At 40.8% G+C, this 26,651-nt stretch overlaps 3 protein-coding genes across 3 annotated transcripts; 1 reads left to right on the forward strand and 2 right to left on the reverse strand.

The window, feature by feature from the left end:
• Positions 1–8: 8 nt before the first annotated feature.
• Positions 9–3,559, forward strand: hspb9l (heat shock protein, alpha-crystallin-related, b9-like). Its single transcript, XM_059352389.1, has 3 exons — positions 9–101; positions 2,644–2,751; positions 2,929–3,559. Exons 1-3 carry the CDS (start codon positions 85–87, stop codon positions 3,557–3,559), a joined length of 756 nt encoding a protein of 251 aa, XP_059208372.1. The 5' UTR covers positions 9–84.
• A 1,008-nt stretch (positions 3,560–4,567) lies between these two features.
• Positions 4,568–16,415, reverse strand: fam53c (family with sequence similarity 53 member C). The gene is made up of 5 exons (XM_059352386.1): positions 16,087–16,415; positions 11,665–12,019; positions 11,177–11,234; positions 9,937–10,943; positions 4,568–9,674 (listed from the first exon to the last, which is right to left on the reverse strand). Exons 3-5 carry the CDS (start codon positions 11,181–11,183, stop codon positions 9,384–9,386), a joined length of 1,305 nt encoding a protein of 434 aa, XP_059208369.1. The 5' UTR covers positions 11,184–11,234; positions 11,665–12,019; positions 16,087–16,415; the 3' UTR covers positions 4,568–9,383.
• Positions 16,416–18,216: 1,801 nt separating this feature from the next.
• Positions 18,217–26,599, reverse strand: slbp2 (stem-loop binding protein 2). The gene is made up of 9 exons (XM_059352388.1): positions 26,484–26,599; positions 25,369–25,524; positions 24,424–24,504; positions 24,145–24,225; positions 22,575–22,718; positions 21,807–21,977; positions 20,504–20,666; positions 20,280–20,409; positions 18,217–18,985 (listed from the first exon to the last, which is right to left on the reverse strand). Exons 1-9 carry the CDS (start codon positions 26,534–26,536, stop codon positions 18,921–18,923), a joined length of 1,044 nt encoding a protein of 347 aa, XP_059208371.1. The 5' UTR covers positions 26,537–26,599; the 3' UTR covers positions 18,217–18,920.
• Positions 26,600–26,651: the final 52 nt, after the last annotated feature.

Here is a 26,651-nt window from a genome sequence, read left to right on the forward strand (position 1 = left end):
TAAGATCCTTTACTGAAGCACTGCAGAAGGAGTAGAAATACCAGTCTGACAATATACTGTTACAAGTCCTGAGTTCAAAATATTATGTATATATTACCTGGGTAAGTATACATTAACTACATGAAGCTGCAGTACAAGTATCAGCAGTAAAAGTAAAAGTAACTTATTAAGTTGCATTTAATCACGAAAGGGGTACAGGTTCAGAAAGAGTAACAACTTTTCCTTTTCTAACAATGTATGGATACAAACTGTTGAGAAAAACTGCAATGTGTAGTGAAAATCAAGCAGCAACATCGCCGCCTGCTGGATGATACACATAAAAGTAAATCAGATGTATAAAATATTTCTTATTTATCTTTGATAAGTGAAGTTAAAACTATTCAAACTATGGAATCAAGTGTAATAATAATAATAAAACTGTTAAAATAATGATAATAATTTGTATTATTATTACTTATAATATTATAATTTGGTGTTTAATTTGTCCCATAATAATAATAATAATAATAATAATAATAATAATAATAAAGAAGAAGAAGAAGAACATTTCCTCAATTTAATTTGTATTTTATGTTGTTGTGGACTTTATGCATGCATTATTCCTAGGTTATATTTCAGGTTTACACATGATGATGAATGCATGTCAAGTGGTCAATGTTAATATAGTCACTGAAATCGTTAATTATAGTGAAACTGTCTCGGTCCTCACCTAAAAAAACACACGAGCACCAAGGAGCCTTTAACAAACTATAAGAATTATTCGGAAAATAGGTCTTTTGGAGGATGCGGGCATCGATACCGCTACCTCTCGCTTGCGGATCCTGTCTCCTGTCAACTTAGAAAAACATCTCTTTTTTATATTTCCCAGTCTTTTCCCTTGCATGGGGGGCGTAAAGATTGGCTCCCTGCCTGGATGCAGCGAGTGCTTTACCATTTTAGCTATTCCCCCGATACCGGCGGCGGGATGAGTCAGTCAACTAAATTTGTATGTAACAACAGAATCGATGTAGATTTTTTCTGATATACATTAATGAATTCATTAATGAGAAAATCCGTAGAAAGTTCAGAGGTATAAAGTTGCTCTACTACAGTGGGATCTAAGGGAAGAAAGCACAGGTTGCTTAATTTATCCCTATTCACTCAGGATCTGTTAAGCAATGGCTGAATTATTTTAGTTAATGTAGTATTTGGCTTCAGTGCGTCAGGTTAAAGAGTCTGTGTTCGGTGTTACGGATAGCCGGGTGTCCTAGTGTTTACTGGTGACTTTGAAACTAAACTAGACATTAATATACAGTTGCTCATCTTTTAAGTTGACGACACCGTTGGATACGTGACTAGGTGACTTACATTGTTTGGCTTGGTTTCCTCTGCCCTTCGGATATCGGCGGCATGAGTGGACATCTTCAGTTTAAGCACACGGACATATTTCCTCTATAACGAATGCGGTAAAGTGAGCCGTTGTAGTAATCCGAGGTGCGTTCGGTTCAGCGCCGACAAAACGATAAAGAGGAAACGTGCTTTGAACACCCTGTACCTATTAGCAAGCACACTGTATTTTTAATGGGCGGGGTTTCATCAAAACGTAAGCCTATGTCTGATAAGTCGAAGATGATTTCATCTCACTCATTAAACCTGATCATAACCATTAAAGATATAAATAAATGTATAGGCTACATGATATGTATGTTCATGAGATTAACAATTTGTAAAGGTAATAACTTAATGCCTACATTGATTACATGGCACATCTGACACACCCACCAAACCAGAGAAAACATGGACTTCTGTTTAGGATGACCAATAATTGTACAGTTATTGAAAAATGTAAATGAAAAATCAGCTCAAACTATAATATAACACATATTCAACATATTTGAATTGTCATTTAAAAAATCCTGATAGCCATGACTATGCCCGTGTAAATTTCTTGATCTAAAAAATCCCAGTAAAATCTAATGAAATTTGATTAGCACTCTTGCTTCACGGCAAAAGGGTCGCCGGTTTGACTCCGGCTTGAGGCTCTTCTGTGTGGAGTTTGCATGTTGTCCCCATGTCAGTATGGATTCTCTCTGGGTACTCCGGCTTCTTCCCACAGTCCAAAACATTTGGTTTAACTGGTGACTCTAAATTACCCTATGCGTGAATGAGTGTGATTGTCTGTCTCTATGCCCTGTGATAGTCTGGCGACCTGTCCAGGGTGTACCCCGCCTCTCGCCCAATGTCAGCTGAGATAGGCTCCAGCCCCCCGCAACCCGAGAGTAGACACGAGGTTAAGGATGAATGAATGAATAGTCATAGTCATCCTGAATAGAAATCCATTGAAATATGTGACCTATGAAGATCTTTTTAATGGTCAAAGTAAAACTTCATAATCCTGAAACTTATGTTAGGTCACAATAGGTCACAACAGAAAATAGCGCTTTGATACAAAAATATACTTACTTTTGGAATTTTTGGACTTGAGTACATAAGGAACAATACTGGGAAGCAACAGAATTATATAAAAACCTCAAAAAGCCCTAATAATTTTTAGGCCAGCCCTTAAAATAAAGCACTTCAACAATTAAAAAGTACTTTGAGCTGACTTGCAAGGTGACTGATGATGACGTGTGTGTGTGTGTGTGTGTGTGTGTGTGTTCACAGTCTAAATGCAGCCCGGCTGGTATTCCTGCAGCCAGTTGCCACATGCCAACACATCTCAGCGTTGTTCTATTTCTGCTGCAGGACTCTGTCATGGTCTTTATACAGCAGGTGAACACACACACACACACACACACACACACACACACACACACAGGAATATTACTGGAACTTTCCGATGGGGTGTGTGAGTATATAAAGAGCAGGGCAGCAGGATATCAGACAAACAGTCAGACAGACACCAGACTGAAGCTGCTGAACTGAAACCTCCACCTCTTCTATCGTCAGGATGTTGTGTCCCAGCGTCTTCCAGCCGTCCGCCATCACTATGAGGCCTTTCCTGGAGCCACACTGGCCCATCCGCAGCCTGTGGCCAGAGACCCGGCCTCTCTTCTACCACCTGGAACAGGAGATGATCCGCCACATGCAGGAGATGAGGCAGAGCATGGAGTACATGGAGAGGCTGCACCAGAAGATCTTTGAGGAGATCGACCAGACCTCATCCTCGACAGGGTTCTTCAAGCCCATCGCCTTCCAGGAGCTCGGAAAGGACAGCAGCAGCTTTGCCCTCAGCCTGGACACAAAGGAATTCTGCCCCGAGGAGCTGTCAGTCAAACAGGTGGGCAGGAAGCTGAGGGTGAGCGGCAAGACAGAGAAGAAGCAGGAGGACGACAAGGGCTCCTACTCCTACAGGTGTCAGGAGTTCAGGCAGGAGTTTGACCTGCCGGACGGCGTTGACCCCGAGACAGTCACCTGCTCGCTGGTGGATGGTCGGCTGCAGATCCAGGCCCCCCGGGAGAAAATGGTGCACGATGGGAAGGAGAGAGTGGTCCCCATCAGCTTAACCTCAGTCCCGGCCATCACCTCCTCCAGCATCAGCACCTCCTCCTCAGAGAGCAGCCCCGCTGAGAAAAACTGAACAGGGAACCATCTCGTCTATTCACCCATATTTGTTGTTTCAGTGGTTTTATTGTGTCTGATTTCAGAGGGAACATGAAGCTGATATTCTTTACCTGCACTTTGACCTTTAGTAATAGTAATAATAATAATTTAAATAATAAACTGTTTAAAATAAAAGTATTGTTTCTTGTGATGTTTCAAGGCTTCTTTGTCACAATTTTTGTTTCCTTTCCCGTTAAGGTGAATGACAAATTGGAAGAAAAAAAAACCTTTATGTTCCTATTATTACTTATTTTATTAGGAAATTTTCTCTAATCAAATTAAGACTTAATTCTCAAAATACAATTTTTATTTACTATACATAAAAGTTTTTTTTCCAGTAGTAGTCCTATCATGATTTTTTCTTTTCTAAAATATATTTAGAAAAAAATATCTAATTCTATTCTAAAATATTTAATTTTCATAATATTGTAGCTATACTCTCATCATATTCATTCTCTCTTATTAATATCATGTCACACATTTGTAACTTTATTCTTCAATTGACATTTCCTTGTAAAATTGCGATATAAAATATATATAAAATATTTTCTTAGTTTTCTGAATTTTAAATCACACTAAACATAACTAAAAACATCCTCATGTTGAAAAGTTCCTGCTGATTAAAAATAACATCCTAACAGATTAAGAACAAATACTGATAACTGATTTAGTTGTTATCTACTTTATTAGAAGACCTGTCAATCAGACTAACTGCTGCAGCCAATCCTGTGGTTTGATTGATGGTGGCGGGTGGGGCTACCAGCTAAACCTGTAGTTTTTGAACTATATAAAAAGCATATAAAAACAGTGTCATGCCCCTTTAATCGTAACAAAACAAGGCATCCTGACATTTTCAATGAACTGGTTTCTGACACACTTGATGGGGGTGATGACAATAAACACAGGACACGAGCTTTCCCCTTTCTTTGTAAAATAATTCTCAATAAACTTAATTTATTCACAAACTGCTTTTCAAATTGCCATGTTGTCATTGTTCTTTTTTTTAATCACATACAATAAAAAACATTTCTAAAAGACAAGAGATGTCCGAGTCGCTCCACTAACTTTGTACATGACTGCTCCTCCATTCGCAGCTCTTCCTCCGTCCTGAAGCTTTTTATTTTTTCAAACACGATGCATTCATCGCCGACAACTCGTCACGCTCAGACATCAGATTAGAAATATTAAGAAAAAACAGCAGAAAATAATGAACAGAGGGACTAAAAATTTAACAGCTACAGTACACATTTCCTTTTCTTCTCCGTAAGTTTTGTCTTTTCCTTTTTTTCTTTTTCATGTTTTGATTTACAGAATAATAGAATATGTTCAGTTAAGGCTTATGTTGGGTGTTATGGAGTGATCAACAGAGACAAACCGACAAACCAGGAGGAATTGTGGAGAGGGCGTTTGTTTATCTGTGCTATGGGGACACTGTCTCTATATGTGTGTTACAAGGACAATGCGTGTGTGTGTGTGTGTGTGTGTACATGTGCATTACAGATACACTGCACATATTTAATGTCTGTTACACGGACACTGTGTATTTGCGTGTAACAGGGGCGCTGTGTGTTATTAAGTCAATACTAGTGTGTGTGTTTGTTACATTAGTGTCTGTTAGGGGGACATTGTGTTTGCATTAGTGTGTTTCATATGTGTGTTTCATGTCTGTAAACGTGTGTGAATATGCGTGATACCAGGACACTGTGTGGTACAGGGATACTGTGTTTATATGTGTGTTATTGTGACCCTGTGTTGTGTATGTGTGTTACAGGGACATGCTCTTTGTATATTGTTTTCATGTTTGTGTTACTGAAACATATTGTTTGCATGTGTGCCACAGGAAAAACAACTGTATATTATTATTTTACGTGTGTAACTGGGACATATTGTATGTATATGTGTGCTAAGGGGGCATTGTTTTTGTATACATGCATTACAGGGAGACAGTGTTTGTATATGTGTGTTACAACAACATTGTGTTCATATGTGCGTGTGTGACATGTAGATTTCTGGACACGTTTCTGCATTTTTAAATGTAATCTCTGATTCTCAATTGCTTTGTGAATCCGGCTGAAGTTAGAATTTCTAAGTGAGAGCACATGAAGCTAACATGTTAGCTTATAGCAAAGTTTCACCTTACCTTAAAGGAGTAGTTCAACCTTTTTGTAAATAGTCTCATTCTCTCCCTCTCTTAGAGATGTTCAGATGAATAACATTGTCTAGCTGTACAGAACTGGAGTCAGGACATTGTTAGCTTAGCTTAGCAGAAAGACTTGAAGCAGGGGAAAACCAAAATTAAAAAAATAAACCCACCAACATCTCTTAAGTTCACTAATTAACACACCGTGCCTCGTTTGTTTAATGTGAAGACAAACAAATTCTGCAACTACCTAGGCACAGCTGTGCTTAGACTTAAATGCTAACATTAGCATATTAACATGCTAGTAGTTCCCAGTCTTTATGCTAAGCTAGGCTAACCACATACCGACTCCGGCTTCCGTACTTGACACTGATATTCACCTGCACGTCTCACTCTCAACAAAATGTGAACATATTTGTCAATAAGTTGAACTGTTCCTTTAAGAGTGCAAGAGGATGTTTCTCAGTTAAAAAATACACGTTATTTTCATATTTCCCCCCAACGATGAGACGGATAAAATCTAACATTAGACATAGAAGGAACACTCATTCAAAATGAAACCCTCTAAGTGAAACAACTCACTAACACAAAAACAATCTCTTACAGAGTGAATTTGCTGCTGTTGAGCTTAAACAAATATCTGAAAGTTTAACAGTAAAGTTGCCACAATTATAAATGATGATAATCCATCACAGTCAGCATTTGAACATCCTTACTTTTTAGTGAAAGTTTATTAAATTGTACCTCTTTTCCCTTTTTGCATCCAGGGACATTTTTACATCTGAGAGTCATCTGCTGAACCGAAGCGACCAAACACACGTTTTCTTTTTTTAACATTTTTTATATGTTGTTTACTTGGTGATTGTCTTCTGGGTTTGACTCTCTTTCCGGCAGCTCTCAGACCTTAGAGTGTCCCTGAATGCATCACTGAATAGAGGTTTGTTTTCAGCTGTATCACCCCATGAAAATCATTTTGAAAAACTAAAATACAACACTGAGTGTAATGGATTATCTCACTGCAGTTTGATTTTCATAGAAACTATGGGAAACAAAATGGCTGCCCAGATGGAAGGAAATCACAGATTTGAAGTGATCAGCAGGAATGTGAAGAATGATTCTCAATAGAAAAGTTCTAAAATGTAAAATAAGCCTTGTGGTCCTTTATGCAGCAGTGCAGCTGGATGCTCAGGTTGAGAGACCTTAAACATTACATTTTTGTTCTTTTTTTTGAGGGTTTCAAGTGAAAATCTGAGGGGAAAAAATTATCGGCATAACTTGCAAGCATTTTCAGACAACTCTCCAGAAATCACTTTTAGTGCTGGTGGTTATGTGCATCTTCAGCATCAAGATTAAATCCTGATAGATAAAAGCACCTGCAATTAAATTAAGGAATTTCATAAAGTATATTATAAAGCATTGAAAAATGTTTAACATTTAACTTTAATTGTTCCAGCTTGTTAAAATATTTCTTTTTTTGCAGGAAAGCATGATTTTTAAAATTTTCTATCATTAATGCAATTGTTAATTCATATCGTGTACATTTTGCCATGGCTGTGAGGTTTGTTTTTTTATCTAAAGCTCTGGCTTCAAAATAATAGCTTTTATTTTTTTCCAGCTTTGACTGATACTCTTTCAAACACCTCTTCTTCATCCGCAGTGGCTTTATGGCACTGACTCGGAATTAGCTCAACCAGCTTTTTATTTCCTACATTTCAGACATTAAGAAACTGTTTTTCTGTTGAGCATTTTCCATAAATTTGGTTAACATTTAGGAAACTTGCCTTGTGTGTCCACAAAAGTTGTTTAGATTAAATTGAGAGTTAACACAGACTGTCGGGTAAAGATATATTATCAGGACACAATCCGGATTTAATCTGGACAGAAGTCACATGACCATCAGGATCATGATGAGAGAGAGAGAGAGAGAGAGAGAGAGAGAAAGAGAGAGAGAGAGAGAGAGAGAGACACACAATGGGTAAATGAGCAGGAGTGAGTGTAGTGACAGGCGTGTGACAGGAATGTGTGAACACTCAGGTGAACAACAGCATCAGTGGCTACCTGCCCTCAGTGAAGCCTGATGGGATGACACCGCGAAACAGCAGCGAACCTGAACGCCACACCGATCACATCGCTGAGCTCACATGACTGTGACATGTAGAGTGTAGTTCATCTGCAATAATGTTTTTGTCTTTGAGCTGTTTATGGTATGCCAATAAAAGATTACTGATTCTGATCACTCTTAATGAAATGTTTTACTCAAATAAAATACTGAAAATCTCTATTTGAGACATTGGGCTGTGATAAATGTATTTACCTCGAATAAATGTTTATCAGATGCTGGGTTATTAATATTCAGCCTAAGCTGCTCTACTTGTGTGTATTTAAAGATCAAGTGACATTCCACTTATTTCCAACCAACAAGTCAACTACTTAATACCTTAATAATGTCATATCATTCTATTGATTGAAGGGTCAGCTCACCCAAAATACAAAGACACAGAGCATATCGTCAACATCAGCTCGGGACGCTTGTCCTTGTTGTTTCTGAGATAGATTTGTTGCTGAATATTCGCATTGAAGTCCCAAAGAAAAAAAAACTATTACTTGTAATGGCTGAAACCAAATACCCAATCGGGATCCTAATGGTATTTTTTGGAGGCAGCTCAAAATGCCTAAATGCACAACAAAAACGTTGACTGAAACAAAAATAAGCTCAAATTTCACCAAAAAAAAAAATCAGATTCCAATGTTACGAGTTTGTCGAGTGCTGCTGAAGACATTTGGCCCCTCAGAGGAGTCATGTTCTGTGACTGGATATAGTAAAATAAAGTGCATTTATTTTGTAGTGTAGTGTAGCAACACCAAGCTGTTTAAATAATTATAGCCACGAAATTCAGGTTGAAATCATAACATGGATTAGTTTTGTTAATTTTGGAAATAATGTCTCGAGTTGAACTTAGATGAAGAAATAAGTAATTTTAATTTGGGTGAACTGACCCTTTAAATCCTGACTGCAGGTGAAAGCTGCTCTTTGAGATAAGGCCTTGTGTTGCGGTGCAGGACTGTGTGATGGACGTGGTGATGACGTGTCAGGTTAGCGCTGCAGTGCGGCGACAGCCTTATCAGACATTAGTGTGTTACAGAGACTCAGCAGCTGTGTGTTGGAAGACACCTGGACTCCAAGACGCACCTGGACAGTTTGAATCCAGTCACAGAGGAGAGAAAAACTCTGCATCTGGGCTTCAGGTACCTGAACAATGGCTTGTTGGTGTGTTAGCATAATGACACGGAGATCATTTTGGTAACTGAATGTCAGATGCAGGTTTAAGACTTCCCTCTCATCACCAAAATTACTCTTATTTTAAAAACGAACTTTCCAATAGCTTTAACAAATGTTAAAAAGCAGCCAGGAGGATTCCACAGCGCCGAGTCTTTACCGGTGGTAGTCACATCATCACTGTCGTCATCAATCAGCTTCGTTTACCCCAGCTCATCTAATGAGAGAAGGTGTTGTTCCTGAGAGCCTTGCTGATTGGTGGCAAGGAGGTGCGGAGTGTTGAGACGATGGCGGTCCAGGAAGAGGGGAGGGGTTTCAGATCAATTTAAAACAAAACAAAATTATAAAACTGAAACAGAGAACAGCCTTCCATTTACAAATGCGTCAGTTTTCTTCTATTAAGTTCAAGTCGAGTTCTGTACAATCCCTCTCAAACACCGCCTGCTGCGCCGCCTCGCGCTCCTCGGCTTCCTCTTCGCCGTCGTCGTCCTCGTCGTCCTCACGGCACTCCTCGTCGCTCTCGCTCAGCGGCCCAATGCTGGTCCTGCCCAGGCACTCGGCAGGTGAGCAGGAGCCCCTGAAGTCGCCCATGAAGGACTCCATGCCCATGCAGACGTCGCCTCCACACGCCAGCCTACCGCCACGCTCCAGACACTGCGGGTCGATGCTGCGGGTCTGCAGGATCGACACAGGTGAGGGGTCAAGAAGAGGAACACAGATACTTATTAGAAGTTAAGTTTCAACAACTCTGAAAACTAGACTTCACCTCCAATCAATACCAATGAATCAGACAAGATTGCATACAACATAGCATGAATATAGCATAGCATATTGGGAAAACAGTTGGTCAGAAATGTGATCAATATGTCCACAATGAGACTTTACTTCATCACTTACTTAAATAAAAAATTGCTTAAGAAAGATGCGAAATCAATACCTGAGTCATCTTAGTGAAGTCGAGGACAGGTCGGGCGCAGGGTCTATCGGGGTCACGGCGTCTCTTCAGACCTGGTTTAAGCAGCAGCAGGTCGCAGGGCTGCGAGTGGCATCGAGGCAGCTGCGGTGGCAGACTGCGGCGCAGAGATGACGGCGTGCTGCAAGCTGAGGAGGGTGAGGCGGGCACCGGGCCCCCCACGGTCGCTCCAGCCACGGCCGAGCAACTCGGAGGACGTGCTGCCGCTTGGCTCGGCACAGGAGGCGGGGGAAGGAACGTGGAGGCCGCCGAGTCTCTGATGAGCACGGGGGAGAGGGAGAAACGCCTCTGAGGAGGGGGAGGCGGGTGGAGGGGAGAGGGCGAGGAGGAACAGGAGGAGGGGGAGGGGAAGAAGCAGCAGCAGGCTCCTCCCCCTGCCGCCGCCTCGCTGGGGTCCCAGGGGAAGCTCCAGGGCAGTGGGGAGTCTGGAGACAGCGCCAGGCTGAAGAAAGTTGGACTTGATGAGGAGTGCAGTGACGAGTTCAGAGAAGAGCTGGGAGCACGGAGAGGACAGGCTCCTCCCCCTGCCACACCTGCCCCTATACCCCCTCCTCCCGCCCCTGCGCCCCCACCTGTAACCGCTCCCCCATGGCATTGCTGGCGACTGACAGGAGTCCAGACCCGTGAGGCACTGGGCCGCCAAGTGTAGCGGCAGCGCGACAGGTCCTCGGGCACCGACAGTGAACGGCAGTGCCGTTTGGGTGGCGGGGGAGGAGGTGGAGGGGGCCCGGGGCCGGGGCCGGGAGGGGGCACTGGCGCTCCGGGGAGGGACAGCTCGGATGCTGAGGTGCTGGGCGCCAGGGGCCGGTGCTGCTGTGGCTGAGAGGGGTTACCGTCCAGGGGGTCGCCCCCCTCCTGCAGGTGAGCATCTGGGGGCACCAGAGGCACGGGGCCGGGGGGGAAACTAGAGCTCAGTAACCCCCCCTGCAGGCCAGACTTGGAGGGAGGGCAGAGCTGCCAGTAGCTGCTCTCTGAGAGGATACACACATGTGATGAGGTTATTGATATGTAAGAATACATTTTTTTCTCACTATTAAGTTGCATCGTAGGATATGTAAAGACCAAAGTCAGGATATCTCCAACTCTGCTGATTTGGATCGTTCTGATTTTAAGCTCTAACTGGAAGTGAAATACTACATTAATGGAGTACTCTTTCATTCATGTAGAGCAAATCACAATGAATTCTTGTATCGGGAACACTCACCAGGCATCAAGCCATCTGGGGGCCAGCACTCTGCGAGGGTTTTCGGGTCCAGCAGGGACTAAAAGATAATAAACAAGGAGTTTAAACAGACTAAATAGCTTTTCTACTAATAATACAATGATTACACATTTTTAAATGATATATATAAAAGTATGGGAGCTGTTGTTGTTGACTGCTAACAAAATAATTATTTTCTCTTGGTTTAAAATTGTAAAGATGAATAGGAGGAAATGTTATTGATGAGTGCTGTACTACAGTACTTTATTCTATGAGAGGTAGTTAACCTGCACGTTTTTTTTGTTGGAGCATCATCTAGTGGACATATGAGAGAGCTGCTTCAGCTTAGATGTCATCACACAGCTGAGGAGGCTGGTTCAAAGTGTGAAATAATCATTATCCCAATATTGACCAAAATAACCTTGATTAGGATTAGGATTTGCAGCCCTTGCTGCAGTGCAGATGCGACTGCAGGTGGAGAGGAGACTCACCAGGTAGAAGTCCCCTGGCTGAGCAGGGTCGCCTTCCAGAGTCTGCTTCCTCAGGCTCTCCACCAGCAGCGTGACCACAGCATGGTGGCAGGGGATGGGGTCGAGGGAGGAGATGGGGGAGGAGAAGGAGAGAGGATGGGGAGAGAATGGGGACAAGAGGGAAGGAGGAGGAGGAAGAGGAGGAGGGAGGGGAGAGCCACACCCGTTTGTGTGTCCGTCCGTTCGGTCCGTCGCAGGAGGAGAGATTGGGAGGGGCTGAGGGTTGAGACTCCTCCTCCTTACCACCTCAGGGCCAGGTAGCCCCGCCCACTCTCACAAGGACATTGTCAGTCAGCTGTTGCCCCCGGCAACGCACCTGGAGAGGAAGAGCAGATAGACTTGAGTGTTGCAGAGTCAAGCATGTTCATTTAAACAACCAAGGGTGCAGATATAAGAGCCAATGGAAGGGCGGCAAAGTCCCCATACATACACATGTTTAGGCTGGAACCTGAATATGGCTGGATATGTTTGGTCAGTGCAGCCTTTTGATGTGCCTTTTACTATGCTGTGACAAGAACGTGTGGATGGAGGTTTACTCTTCTAGTGATTGACTAGTTAGCTAGCTAGCTTGTTAATACCACCATGTTTTATTGCTACACTGGTTACAGAAAATGAAGGTAGATGCTAGACCATATCCAACAAACGGGGTTAGGTTGAGGCATAAGATTGGTTAAGGTTAGGCCAAAATTACTGGGTAAGCCAATCAGAAGCCCTCACCTAATGCTAGCCATGTGCTGTGACAAGAGTGTGTGGATGAAGCATTAAGTTGTTAAATTCTAGTCATTTAGCAGCCAGCTAGTTAGCTAGCTTGCTAATGTCACCATGGCTTCATGCTAAACTGGTAACAGAAAATTAGCCTAAAAGTGGGCTGGTGGGCCACTGGGCCCTCACTCACATTTTGGGGGATAATTTGAATGAAACACTCGCACTGTACAGCCCTGCCTTAGGTCACCTCTGCACACGGTTTTTACATTAATTTGGCCTCGGTGCTGTGTCTATAGCAGGTAAACCCATGTTTATTAATGTTTGATTTTGGCAGCTTCATTCCTCTATTGAGAGTCTAAACACTGATGTTGAAATATTTGCAATTAACAAGTAAAACAGATCCATATATCAGTTGACATCAACAGAAAATGTATCAACAAGTATTTCAAAACTGGATACGGAATATTTTTTTCTTAACATTTCATGGATCAAATTCAAATGTGAGAATTTGCTGCCTTTTATACAGTGGCCATTTATAGACCTAAAAATGGATGGAGTAATAGAGAAAATAATTTGCGATAAATAATAATAATGATTAATAATAAAGTAATTGTTGGTTGCAGCCCTAACTTCTATATGATCATCATGCTGCTTCTTCAGAAAATATAAGCGCTGCAGCTGACAATTATGTATTAATGCATTTATTGTCTTCAATTATTCAATTGATCCTTCGGGCTACAAAATTTCAGAATATCGAGGAAAATACCCCAAATTACATCAGATTTTTGATTTATATGGATCCACAGCCCAAATCCCAAAAATAAACAATTTGATACAAAACTGAGAAAATCTAGAACATTAAAGAAGCTGACACAAGAAATTTGACATTTTCACTTGAAAATAGACAAAATGATCAAAATAGTAAAATTCAGCTAACTAATTTATTAACCAACAAATTTTTCCCGCTCTAAGCATCATTGGTGGTGAGGTGTATGTTGTTCAGTATGATTTTGCCGCAAGCTCAATGATGTCAGGACTTCAAAATTCCTGGTTGTTTTTTTGTTCAGGTTAATCTAGCTTTGTGCACACTGAATCAGCATGCAATTTCCTTTGTGATGTTGAAAGGTTAGCTAAGTAAATTTCACCCCACAGTCAAAAAACTTAATTTGCTTCACCATTGTGTGTATGCAAGTGAATGCACCAATGCATGTGCAATGTTTTCTGTCTGGTTTGAGTTCTGAATGTAACAGCAATATTTAAATGTATCTCAAATAACAATTATCTTGTTTACTGATTAATCTATTGATTATTCTCTCAATTAGAGGTTTTATGTCTAAAAGATCAGAAAATTGTTAAAAATCCATTCATTTTTGTCAAAGTGATGATGTTTTGAATATCTTTGGGTTTTCGGCTGACAAACAGAGAAAAGTAGTAAATCTCCTCATTTGAGAGACAGTTTTGCCAATATTATTACTTTGATGATTAATCAGTTATCAAAATAGTTGCTGATTATTTTTCTCTTAACTGAATAATTGATTGGTCGATTAATCGTTGCAGCTCTACACTAATGTTATAAACAAAGTAGGGACAGTGATCAGCAAAACATTAATACATTTTTAATATCTTAAAGTGGCACCAAAGGCCAGGGATAGTTGTCTGTCTCTCAAAATGGTTGCCAATGGCAACCTATTCTTTCTGATCCCATTACCTTTCAGTGATAATGGAAAAGATATTCAGGTTTGTTTGTATTTCTTTAAACCAATCCCAATCGTCTTAGGGCAGCACAAAGACCGGGATGCTGTGATGGTGCCCTTGCAAATATACCAGCAGCCTGCATCCTGTGAGTCTGACTTATGGCAAATGATACTTTTCACATTTTTTTAGAAGCATTGTTGGAAGATGTCTGAAAACATGGCCAAAGAGTGCTTCATTGTAATTGTTGTCTGTATGACAAATAAAGAATTGAAAGCTATTATTACTCAGAGCCCAAGGTGAAATCTTCATATTGCTTGTTTTGTGTGGCCAACAATCCTAAACACAAGATATCAGATTTACCATAGAAGAAGTAGCTGAAATGTTTGGCAAGCAATTCACCGATTATCAATGTAAGAAGGGTCATGATTTAAATTTAAAATTTAAAAAAGGATCAAAAAGAGCTTCCAATTTAAATGATCAAAATCCAAAACAGGATCAACATTTGACGGGTGGTACATTCCAGAAAAATTTGGCATATGACAAAAGATGATATTTTTAAAGAATTTGAATGATGAGTTGTCAGGGCATAAAAACCATTGATCTGTTGATCTTTATGCATCAAGACTGCATAGTCTAACAATGCCAACAAATGGCATAGCCTTCAATACTGAAAAAAAGTCAAATCAAATTTGTGGATTTGCAGAATCTTGACACCCCTAATCAATATAAATGCATGTTTAATACTCTGTTGATTGCCTTATAAATATATATATATATATATATATATATATATATATATACACACACACACACACACACATACATCATAAAGAGGGTACATTCCACTCACTATTTCTAGCGCACCCCCCTGACCCTGCCTTATAAATATGATACAACAACATGTCAACACATGGATGACAACTGATGGAGTCATTATGGTACACATGAGGTCAGGGGCCACAAACAGTCGAGACCCTGAACACCCTCTTGATGCTGATTCAGTCTCGAGATACTGGTGTTAATGGGGGTGCAGTTAAACACATGGGTTGTTGTGGTTAAATAATAGCACAGTGTTTGGAGATGACAGGCTGTCCCTGGCAGTGGAGGCCATTGTGCAGCCTGAGCACAGCCGCCTCTCTGATGCCGGACTGGCTGAGGCCGCTGGGCATCTCCGGCTGCTGCTAGCTTTTGGCTAACAAATCCTATTGTTTTCAATGAGGGATGCTAATACACACCGATTTAGTGGTCCCCCTGTTTGGGTACAGAATAAATATGGGGATGTCATTATGATTTTTTTTTTTTTTTTTTACATATGCGTCGTGTATCATAAAATAAAATAAATCAGATGTGTGGTATTAATGCAGTCGGTTACATCACCGAGCAGCTCACCTGAACAGTTAGCTTGCTATAAATAATATGTCATCTCGTTATTACTTTCAAGGTCGGCACAATAAATTCAGCCATTTTGCTCGCTGAAATAAAACGGATGACTGAGGATTGTGCCCCAGCCACAGCCTCGCTGATTCCGGGGGCTCAGGCTGGTGTGCTCCGCGGGTCTGCGGGGCTAAGGAGCTACACCGGCCGCCTGGCTGCATCCAGGGGCAGCAGTTAGCTAACGGTGGCTAACTGACCTGCCCAGCGTTAGCAGCTAGCAGCTAGCCGCGCTGGTTCACAAACAAACCCGGTAAATATCAGCAGGGATGTTCTCGTGTCTCGTCCAACCTCTATCTTTTACTTGAGAGAGGTTATCACTGAAAAAATATGAATGCCTCACAGGCTAATTCCCATCCAGAATCAGCGCCAGCTAACAATAATAATAACGGGGATGATAATAGCGTCTGGCCGGCCTGTGAGCTCTCTAAGCAGCGTGTGAGGAGGAAAACACGGCGGGATGCTGCGGGATGGATCAGCTAGCCTCCACAGACAGGGAACCATCTCACAATCGGTTGTTTTTGCTCATTCTCAGCCGACTGGCATGCTTACCTTATCGGGCAGCACCTCCGGGTGACGGGGTGATGCAGCGGGCTGGCAGACAGCGGCGGTACTCGGTGTATTGACCCAGTATTATTAAAGAGCACCGCTCCGCCTGCCGCCGCCGCCGCCGCTCTCCGCTGTCAGCACCAAACCCACCACAATGAATTAAAGTCTGGATTTAACCGCACACAGCGGGCAACGCAGGATCCGTGTCAGTCCTTAGCATCGGTGGTAATCAATGTCCAATGTCTTGTAATTATTAAAACATAATAATAACGAATGTGCGTGCACACGCCCGTGAGCGGTAGGCATTCATAAATAACATTTACGGTGCCAGGCAGGAGGAGGAGGGGCGGTGCTACACCTCATCACCCCGCACAGCACCTGCTACATATTTATAATATTTTTTATCACATCCTCACTCAATCTCTTATCTAGTTAACAATTCGAAAATATGACATTAATAAGTATAATTTAGCAAGCGTTAGAATAAGAGCTGGATCGCTGAAGGATGATGGGAGTTGTAGTTTAAAGCCTGAGCACAGAGGCAGCTTGTTTACAGCAGCAGATCTGCGGTCTGTTTTGCCTGTCACTCAGTTCTGCTGTTACTATTTAATTCTCCAGATTGTTCATTAGGTGAAACAGTGTAAGAGACCATTGCAGTTAAAGGACAAACACACAGAAACAGATGATTCACCGACAGATCTGACTGATGCTGTCCGCCTGTAGCAGCACACCGTGTGGACGGAGGAGACACCTCCAACCCTCTGCACCACACATTAACTAAAATAACCTCACAGTCTGCTCTTACATCTTACATTAGTTGTTCATAGGGGAGAATACATTTATGTGACATTAACAGTAATATTTGATTTTCAAAAATGCATATCATTTGTATATCCTATATATGCTATTATCTGTATATTTTGCTTGGATGTATTTGACTATTTAATTGTGCAACAAACATATATATATATATATATATATATATATATACATATACATATATATACATACATATATATATATACATACATATACATACATACATATACATATATATACACATATATATATACTGTTTGTTGTATTGATGGTTTCATTTAATTTATTTAGGTTTATGAAATTTAATTTGACTGTTTATCTGTTTTTACTTCATTTACTTATTCATTCTTATTAACGTCATCCACCCTGTTATTGTCTGGTGTACTTGTATAATTTCTCATTTTACTTCCACTATACATGGATGAGAGAAGGCACAGTATGTGCATAGGGTGACGGACGCGACAGCTGCGGGTTACTGTGAGACTCCTTTTTCTTCTCCCTTTTCTTTTGTTGTTGCCTTTTACTTTTTGGAGTGAGGTCAGTCGAGAGCTACTTAAAGTAATTTTGGTTTGTTGTCTGTTGTGAAATCTTTGTGAGTATAGAGAGCGCTTGTATTGGAAATTTACGTTTTTTTCTTCATGAACAATTGTATTGCTTCTTACATCATATATTTATGACTTTACTATATCCATATTCTAATTTAATGAAATATTTAATTTTAGATTTTAAAAAAGCATTAGAGGAATACCCATCAATTTCTGACTGCTGACAAAGAAAATACACTTGCACCGTATTTTTTCCCCCCCAACAAGGCATAAAGACATGCCAAATAATGCTTGTGTCCCTCCACTACCCTAATGCGATTATTAGAAATTGATATGTAACAAAGAGTAAGTTCTGCGAGTTCTCTATCAGGAAAACCATTCAATCTAGAAAACTTGATGGGAATAGGGTTTTGCTCCAGTTTCAGAACACAAATTAAACAAATATTAGCTAGCTAGCTAGCACGCACCAAATCTGTTTCCTCAGCACTTGCATTTTGCTTTTATCGATATATCAACTTTGCCATACAAGGCCAGATGTAAGTACAAAATTTCAAGGCTTTTTGAAATTACAGTGTTTAGTTTTGGTTTAAAATGTGCATAACAGGTAGTTTGTGGTTATATAGTAATTCTATTAATTCTTTGGGTAGCTTTATGGACTCTCAGGGGCCTGGACCACCCCTCTGGCCCCACTCTTGTATATTGGGAACAAACTCATTTAAAAAAAAAAAAAAAAAAATAGATGTGTGGAAAAAATAAACAGGTCCGCCTGTGAATTTATAACACTTTATTTACATCTTTATTAATCGTTCAGCTTTGCTCTTGACATTCAAGCAGCACAAAATGACAAACAAAGTAAAATAAAACTCACAACACAAAGTGACAGCCATTTCCCTTCAATTAATAAGGGTTTTTTGTTTTTTAGAAAAAACATTGGAGGTAGAGAAAGGAGAAGCTGGAGCCTGAGCCAGACAGTAGAGCATGAAGGTGATGGTGGACAAAAGACAAGCCTGCAGAAGAGGCGATAAAAGTGACACAAAGTGACTTAAAGTACAAAAAAAAAATATATAGATATATATATAGCAGCTTTTCCATTAGTGCAGAAGTTGAAACTAAAACATGATGCAGGTGAGAAGTGTGCCATCTGATGCAATTTAACATAAATATATAAAGTGCAAACTATCGTATCATGCTCAGGTGTTCAGCTGAGAGAAGAGGTGGTTCCTCTCTTCAGGTCGCAGGCCTCCCGATGGAGGGTTGGATGGTACTCTGATCAAGGATCAGTCACATCCCTGCTGTCATAGTAAATCTTCAAGCATCTTAAAAAGACAAATGTACTGGAAACACACAAACTCTACTCCGACACATTGAGGATAAACAATGCCACATCGAGTTTCCTCAAAGATGATTGAGGAGTTTCAGACGTTTACAGACGACTGAACTTTGTTTCTTTCAGACTGGTGGAGATTAGGTGACTTAGTATGGATTCCACAAGAGCTGGTCAGAGAAAACAGGAACCTGCTGGTCATCAGAGCCAAAATCTACCAGAAAACAATATTTAATGTTATGTAAACAGAGGGGGAAAAAAAAAAAAACAATTTAAGAATCAAATACTGAGGAAAAGACAAAGAGAAACAAAACAAGGTCTGATGTATAGCCTTCAACTGTGTAGTCAAACCGGTGGAAACACCACCCATCACATCTCAAATATGACGATGTGATCATACCTCTTCATACCGCCTTCTACTACTGATAAATGGGAAGTGAACATATACTGTATAAATAATGGACGTAGTGACCGTGACATCACCCATTTGTTTGTGGACTGCCTGTTTGACGCATCGAGTTTAGCGTTACATTAGTCGCCATCTCGTTTTTAGAAAACAGGGAGCAGACCGTATTTGCGCTGTGGAGGAGAGAGAGGGCTCTGATGACACGCCTCTCTTCACCGGCAACCTGACTGAGCAAAGTCGCTGCTAATTCATGTTAGCATTTACTGTAGCATTAACTGGGATGTTCATTTTGGCTAACAAAAACAAAACGTATATTACTTGCCTAAGAAAAATGTCTGTTAGTCCAACCAAAACGCTGAACAAGACATTTTTAATGAACAAAACGTTTAAATAAACTGTCATTAAGTGAAAATACAGTGAAAGGGTCAAAGTTGTGAGACCAAACCGGTAACGTCCTTTTTTCTTGGATACGCATTGTTCTCCTTCTCTTCTGATGATGGCTGGCCTTGTTAGTGACCTGTCAAACAAAGGTAGCCACGCCCCAAATCATACGATTCTTTATCTTCTAAATGGGGCCATTATTTACACTATTAACATGAGATCTTGAAGATCTTACTCGCGATTGAGACCATAGTGTTGTCCTAAAAGAAAAAATTCTGCGGTAATAAATCAAGTGAGAAGTTCTCATTTTGTATTGAAATTAATGAAATGAAATGCTTCTGCAGCCACCATCAACACCCCCTGCTGGCATTTTTGGTAGAATGCAGCTTAAGGCTCTCCCTGGTTTGCCTCACTGCTCGGACCCGGAGGTTGCTGCCTCGAAGTGAATAAGTTGCCTCCGAAAAACATTAATTTGCACATTTAGCTACTTTATGGATTCTCTGTAGCGGTCGGGAACTGAACCAGTTATACCCAACTATGCTGTCTTTGAGGCCTCCAGACTCCTTTTCGAATACCATAACTTTTACCTTGTAGAAAACAGGAGGTTGGCGGTCTACTGCTGCCTTGATTAGTTAGGTTGGCTCCTACTCCTTTTACGACACAACAACACAAACTAACTAAACAAGGAAGCAGTACTATTAAATATTTTCAATCGACTCACCTTGGCCGTTGTCTGCCTCCAGCAGGAGGCGGAGCCAGTCTGTCATGTTGTCATTGTTGGTCAGCCGACTTCTGAAGGAGTAGCTTAGGCCGGGAGGAGATCGTAGAGCCCTTTGGTTCATCTCAGCCTCCTGACAGGAAGGAACAAAACACAGGTTGATATAAATACAGTTTGTGCTGTGCAAAGCATCCGAAATGCTCAAACAGGCCCGGCTGTTCTGTTACCGGTGAAAGCGGGACGTTCCAGGGTCCCGTCAGCTCCAAAGACGTTAAGGCTGACAGAGGAGACACAGAGGAGGCTTTAGAGGCTGCTGGAGTCTCTTTCTCTCTCTGCTTGTCTCCTCCATCCTCACAGAGGTCAGAGGTCATCTTTGCCAGCTGGTTCTGCCTGGGGGGGGGGGGGGGAAGTCAGAAAAGTATATTATCTTATCTTAAAAACATTCATCTAAAAATAAAGGATTTTATTAATCTTTTAAGGCAAAATCTAAAAAAAAAAAAGAAAAAAAAAAAGGATTTTATACAAAAGATTCTCGTTTCCAATTTTGCCAAGTTTGAAGTAGTATTTTTCTATCCTCATCTCTGAGGAGGCAAGAAGACATGCTTTATATTACAATAACATTTGAGGAAAAAATGTCCCCCACCCCAAGTAATGGGTGTTGCTTAATGTTCTTTTCCATCTCTGTATTGGTAAAATTGGTCTTATATTTAGGACTTTTTAATGCCAAGCAAAATATAATTTCCTCTAGGCCACGGGCAGTCCGTGGCCTAGAGTCGCCGGTTTGAATCGGTACTGACAGGTCTAGGACTGAAGTGCCCTTGAGCAAGGCACCTAACCCTCCTGCACAGCTCCCCGGGCGCAGTAATGTGCTGCCCACTGCTCCTTGCATGGTGTCCATCATGCACGTTGCTGTGCATCCTCGTCTTTGTGCACAAGATACAGTTAGTGGGGATAGCTTGCCAAGAAATGTCAAAGACGACATGGACACCGTCTGTATCAGGCACTAGTTCTGGAGAGAGGTCCTGCAACTGTTGCATGCGCAAAGCAGATAGGATGCCATTGACAGGCAACCAACAGTTACCTTTGTCCACAATTGCATTTGATTTTTTCAGGGTTTGAAAACCCTGTTTTAGACATTTTTAATGTGGAAACATTACCTATAAATCACTCTAATCTATTTGGGTTCTTCCACTTCTGTAAAATAAGCCAGTCTAAAAATGTATTTTAATATTAATCTACAGCTTTCATATATTCCAAAGGGGTAGGTTTTTTATAGATATAATACTGAACTTCTTTGACATTTGTTCATGGTGTCTTCACTTGTGTGTAAAAAAGGATGGGTTAAATGCAGAGGTTGAATTTCCCCATTGTGGGATTAATAAAGTAATCTTCTCTTCTAATTTAGCTTGCCTTAAGCTGTGTACGATCCCTGTAAAATGTCAGTTTCTCAAACATGTAACTGATTAAGAAAAAGAAATCGGGGCATTCAATAACAAATAATTTAATGCTTCAGATATATTTTCCACTTACAGTTGCTCCACAGGGTCCTGTGTGTCAGCAGTGTCCGGCTGGGTGTCAGTCGGAGGATCCCACAGGTGCAGCGCTCGCCTCCACAGACGCACCTGCATGTCCCAGGAGCGCCTGCTGTACTTCCTGTACTTGTTGGGAGTGGACGGGTGGAGTTTAGCGTCCCTCAGGTGTCTGAGGACGAGGAGCAGTCAGAGTGTAAGGAGCAGATAAGACCAAGTCACTGATATTTATTTTAACAACTGAATTATTTCGACCCCTGCCCAGGGTGAAAATGGAGGAAGTCAAACATGTTGTTAATCTGATAGATGCTTCCAAGACGTATCATGACAGAATAAATCAGGAGAGTAAGACCCTGTAGAACTCAGATGTTCTCTGGTAATGTGAGCTCCAGGTCGGTACTGGTTTTCACTTTAATCTATAAATGTTTACATTTAATCATATTGTCTCCATTAAAAGTGAGCTGAATGAGCGGTTATCAGCTCCTACTTTGCAGTGCATCCAAAGAATGGAAAGACAGCCATCACTGAATGGCTTTCCGAAGAAAACTTAACATGATGATTTTCAGGCAAGTTCTGCAGGGTCTTTTTTCAATGATCTCTTCGTGGATTTATTGACCTTTATTCTGGATCGACATTAGAGATAATGACATCGTCAGGAAGTGAAAGCCACGCTAAATCAATGAAGTGTTTCATGTTGTTTGGGTTAGTTATTAAGTTATAAAGATATGTTTTTTGAACCCTGATTCAGTACCAATGGGTGTTTTCTCACTTGGGGACTTGCTGCAGGTAGTTCTGGTAGCCGCTGGTGTTTTTGCCATACTGGATCTGTTTCTGCCGCCGCTTCAAAACTGCAGCGTTGGTCTCCATGTTGGCCGGGTCCGGGAGGCGGGGGTAGGAGCGACCAGGAGGGGGCCTGCAGGGACACAAAGACGTCAGGGACTAGATTGAGGCTAAATTTAAAGACAAAAATCCCACAAGTAGCCCTATGGAGAAATTATTTTTATGAGTGGGTTCCTGACCCATTTGTTGATAATTGAAACCATCATGCACACTGCTGTGCATCCTCGTCTTTGTGCACAAGATACAGTTAGTGGGGATAGCTTGCCAAGAAATGTCAAAGACGACATGGACACCGTCTGTATCAGGCACTAGTTCTGGAGAGAGGTCCTGCAACTGTTGCATGCGCAAAGCAGATAGGATGCCATTGACAGGCAACCAACAGTTACCTTTATTCCAATTGCATTTGATTTTTTCAGGGTTTTTGAAAAACCTGTTTGACATTTTAATGTGGAAACATTACCTATAAGTCACTCTAATCTATTTGGGTTCTTCCACTTCTGTAAAATAAGCCAGTCTAAAAATGTATTTTAATATTAATCTACAGCTTTCATATATTCCAAAGGGGTAGGTTTTTTTTATAGATATAATAATACTGAACTTCTTTGACATTTGTTCTTTAGTTGAACTATTAATTAGACTGTTAGGTGCCAAACAAGGTGACAACTGAACGCTGTTAGAAATAATTATTATTAGTTACTCTGTCTTCTGTCTCTGTGCATGGGGGTCACTATCTGCATGCGTAATTCACTGTGTGCGTGTGCCCTCTCTCTCTGCTGACATGGATTAATCATTTAAGATGCTCTTGATACAATGATTTTGATCATGTGTTAATATTGGTTTAGAAACTGTGATTAAATAGATAGATATAGATAATAGATATAGATAAATAGATAGAAATAGAAGATTCTATTATCACAATATACATTGTATGCTTCGTATTTTATGTGCACATTGCAACATCTGTGTCTCCACTAATATCTCTGCAAGTCATAACAAGGCAGGAGGTTGTGTTGAATGTTTTGGGAACAGGCCAGGTCATGGACACAGTGTGCTGAGGAGAGGAGGTAACTATCTTCTCTTCTTGGTGACATGACTTGTCCACAATATTGATTAAAACTGACAAATCAACGGTTCGAAAGGGACGCACCTTCTGGAGAGATCTACCCACATATTAGTAAAACATTGTTAGGTTATAAAAAAGGGTTAGAGGGACAGAAGGGCAGTAAATCAGGGAAGTGATGTTTAAACCCAGAGACTCTAACTGCACATTCCTTGACTTATTGTAATAAAATGTAAAAACTGAGAACTTGGACGTCTCCTGCTCATCATTCCCCATCAAACCATCTGCACAGAGAATTGGCAAGAAGATTTACTGTTGGAGTCAGATAATTTAATTTTAAAGGTTTCCTCAATGCAATTCTCAACAACGCCTTCAGTCATAGTAATGAATCATCCTGTTGGTCACATTATAATGTTTTGTTTAAGTTGAGTCTACTGACCTCTTGTTGTCCAGATCGTCCGTCCCCACAGCCACACTGCTGGTGGACACTTTGAGTATACAGCGCTCCAGGATGGACGGCCTGCAGACAGACAATTGAGTGACTGTAGACAGGGTCCATACAGTTTGAGTGGTTTGCATTCTGTTCTGTAAAATGTTCTACACATTATTCCAAATTATTGTTAATAACTTTTAAAATCATTACGATCTTGTTCAGCATGACATCATTATATAGACCCTGACTACACATCTCTGCTCTATTAAAATAAAGTTATTGAACCTGCGAGGTTTGTTGGGGGTTGCCCTCTCTCGTCCTCGCAGGCCGCTGGCAGCCGGAGCAGATGGAATTGGAGAGAGGTTACTGTGAGGAGGAGGAGGAGGAAGAGAGTCAAAGAAGAATGCAAGAATGTAGATGTGACAATTTACGTCATGAGTAGAAATCCACTGATTTCAATCTGGCTCATTTTTAACCCATAAACAATTACAGTCACAAGAACCTGAATTCAGGAAAATTTCTGCTGTACAAAAAAAACAAAAAAAACACCAGGTTGAAGTCTTGGTAAGAAAATATCACAGATTAAACTTTTTTTAATTAATTAATTTATGTTAAATGGAACAAACCTTTGTGTCATAATATCTGTGATGCAGTTTGAGCCATACTACATTTTGATTCAAATACTTAACTACAAGTTAAAAAAAGTTTACTTGAGTATTTTTACACTGTAGTATTTTTTTAACCTTTAGTTCAGAAACAGATCTATATTGTCATTTTACACCTGTAAACCAATCAGAGCATAGATAGTGTAGAATTAATTATGTAATGCGATTTAAAACAAATTGTTAGGCACTGAGACGTCTTTCAGGTGACCAGATCCCAACAAGCCAAACTTGGGACAAAGAATGTTTTTAGAACACATTACCAATGCGGAGTGGTTTCAATTTCAACTTTTTTTTTTTCTTGCCAATCTTTAGAAAAATGACTGGTGCTACATTATTACCTCAGTTGCTGACTTTTGCTGACTGGAAGAGCAGGGGAAAACTTTTAGCATATAGCACAAAGACTGGAATCTGAGGGTAACGGTTAACGTAGTATCATAATGTGAGACATCGTCTCAATATGTGTGACCTAGGCCAAGGGATGAAAATGCTGTGCAGTTCCACATGAAGTGAAACACCTGGTCATGTTAGTCCGGGTGACAAGATCATCACCAGATGTGTTTCTCACCTGACCAGGCTGTCATAGACAGAGCTGCAGCCGGGGAGGAGCCATGGCTCGGGGGCAGAGCATCTGGAGGAGGCAGCGGCCAGCAGCGGGTCAGGGAGGCCATTCCACACGGCGGATGACCAGCCCCTCATACAAACACACGGGCTGAAACAGAAGCTGGGGAAACAAGATCACATCAGAGGGGTGTACCAGGACGCAAGATAGGTAGAGCTAGTCTTTCTGTGTGTGACCTGGCTCAACAACACCTAAAAGCCAAGTCAGCATGACATTTCTCCATTCTTAGCAGATAATGCCTAATTTGCATATTTGAACACAACATTTCAGCAATGTTGTGATCCAAAAAAAAAATATATATATTAATAGTCTGAGAATTTTAGAATAGATTTTATCCCTAAAAACATGGCAGAAATTGATTTTATGTTATGGTTGTTAAACCATGTTTTCTGATTATGTAACAATAAAAAGAAAATACCCCTTAATTTTAATATGTCAACAAAATTAAACAAGAGTTTTCAGATTCCTGTTCTGGAAATTTGTTGAGAATCAGCACATATAGAACACCAAATTTGTACATACAAAACATAAAATTTCAGAATACTTGCAAGACAAAAAAGGGATAATTTAGGTAGCCTTATCCAAATCGTTTTGTTGCGATATCCATTAAATTATTTTTAACAGAAAAGTTATAAAAGTCAGTTTAGCAGTCCTTAGTGATGCCTGCAGGTGTTGCCCACAAGCTGCAGGGACAACTACCAATCAGAGAGCAGAGTTGGAGCCTTTGTGCAGCCTGAGAAGTGAAATCCGCATTTAAAATTTAAAGGCAGTTAATCACTCCTAAGTTTCACTTCACTTAACCACCATGTAGCAACAAAATTGATCAACTCTTCTCCGGGGTTTAACAGTTCAAAATCATTTTCAGACTTAATAAAATATAAATAGGCCCTAATATAAAAATATATATGTTTTTAAAACGCTGGGGTGAAATGTATCACATCCAAAGTAGAAATGACTGAATGAGTAAAATCCGGGTATAAAGCCGTGCCTTTGTGCACCTTCTCTGTGTCGTGATTTAACTAATTCTAATGTAAAAGGTGTTTCCTGTTGTTGTTACAGACCTGGAGGAGAGCAGCGGGCTCTGAGCTGCAGTTTCCACTCCGCTGGTTGACATTTTTTGCAGTTTGAGTTTGGCGCCTCACACTTTTGTCTGACAGACGCTATTGTTCCGCTTTCACAGCTCTTTAACGAGCCGCACCTGAGGGGGGCGGGGCCTGCAGCCGCCAAGC

Source organism: Centropristis striata, chromosome 15 (genome assembly GCF_030273125.1).
Source record: "Centropristis striata isolate RG_2023a ecotype Rhode Island chromosome 15, C.striata_1.0, whole genome shotgun sequence".
Lineage (NCBI taxonomy): Eukaryota > Metazoa > Chordata > Actinopteri > Perciformes > Serranidae > Centropristis > Centropristis striata.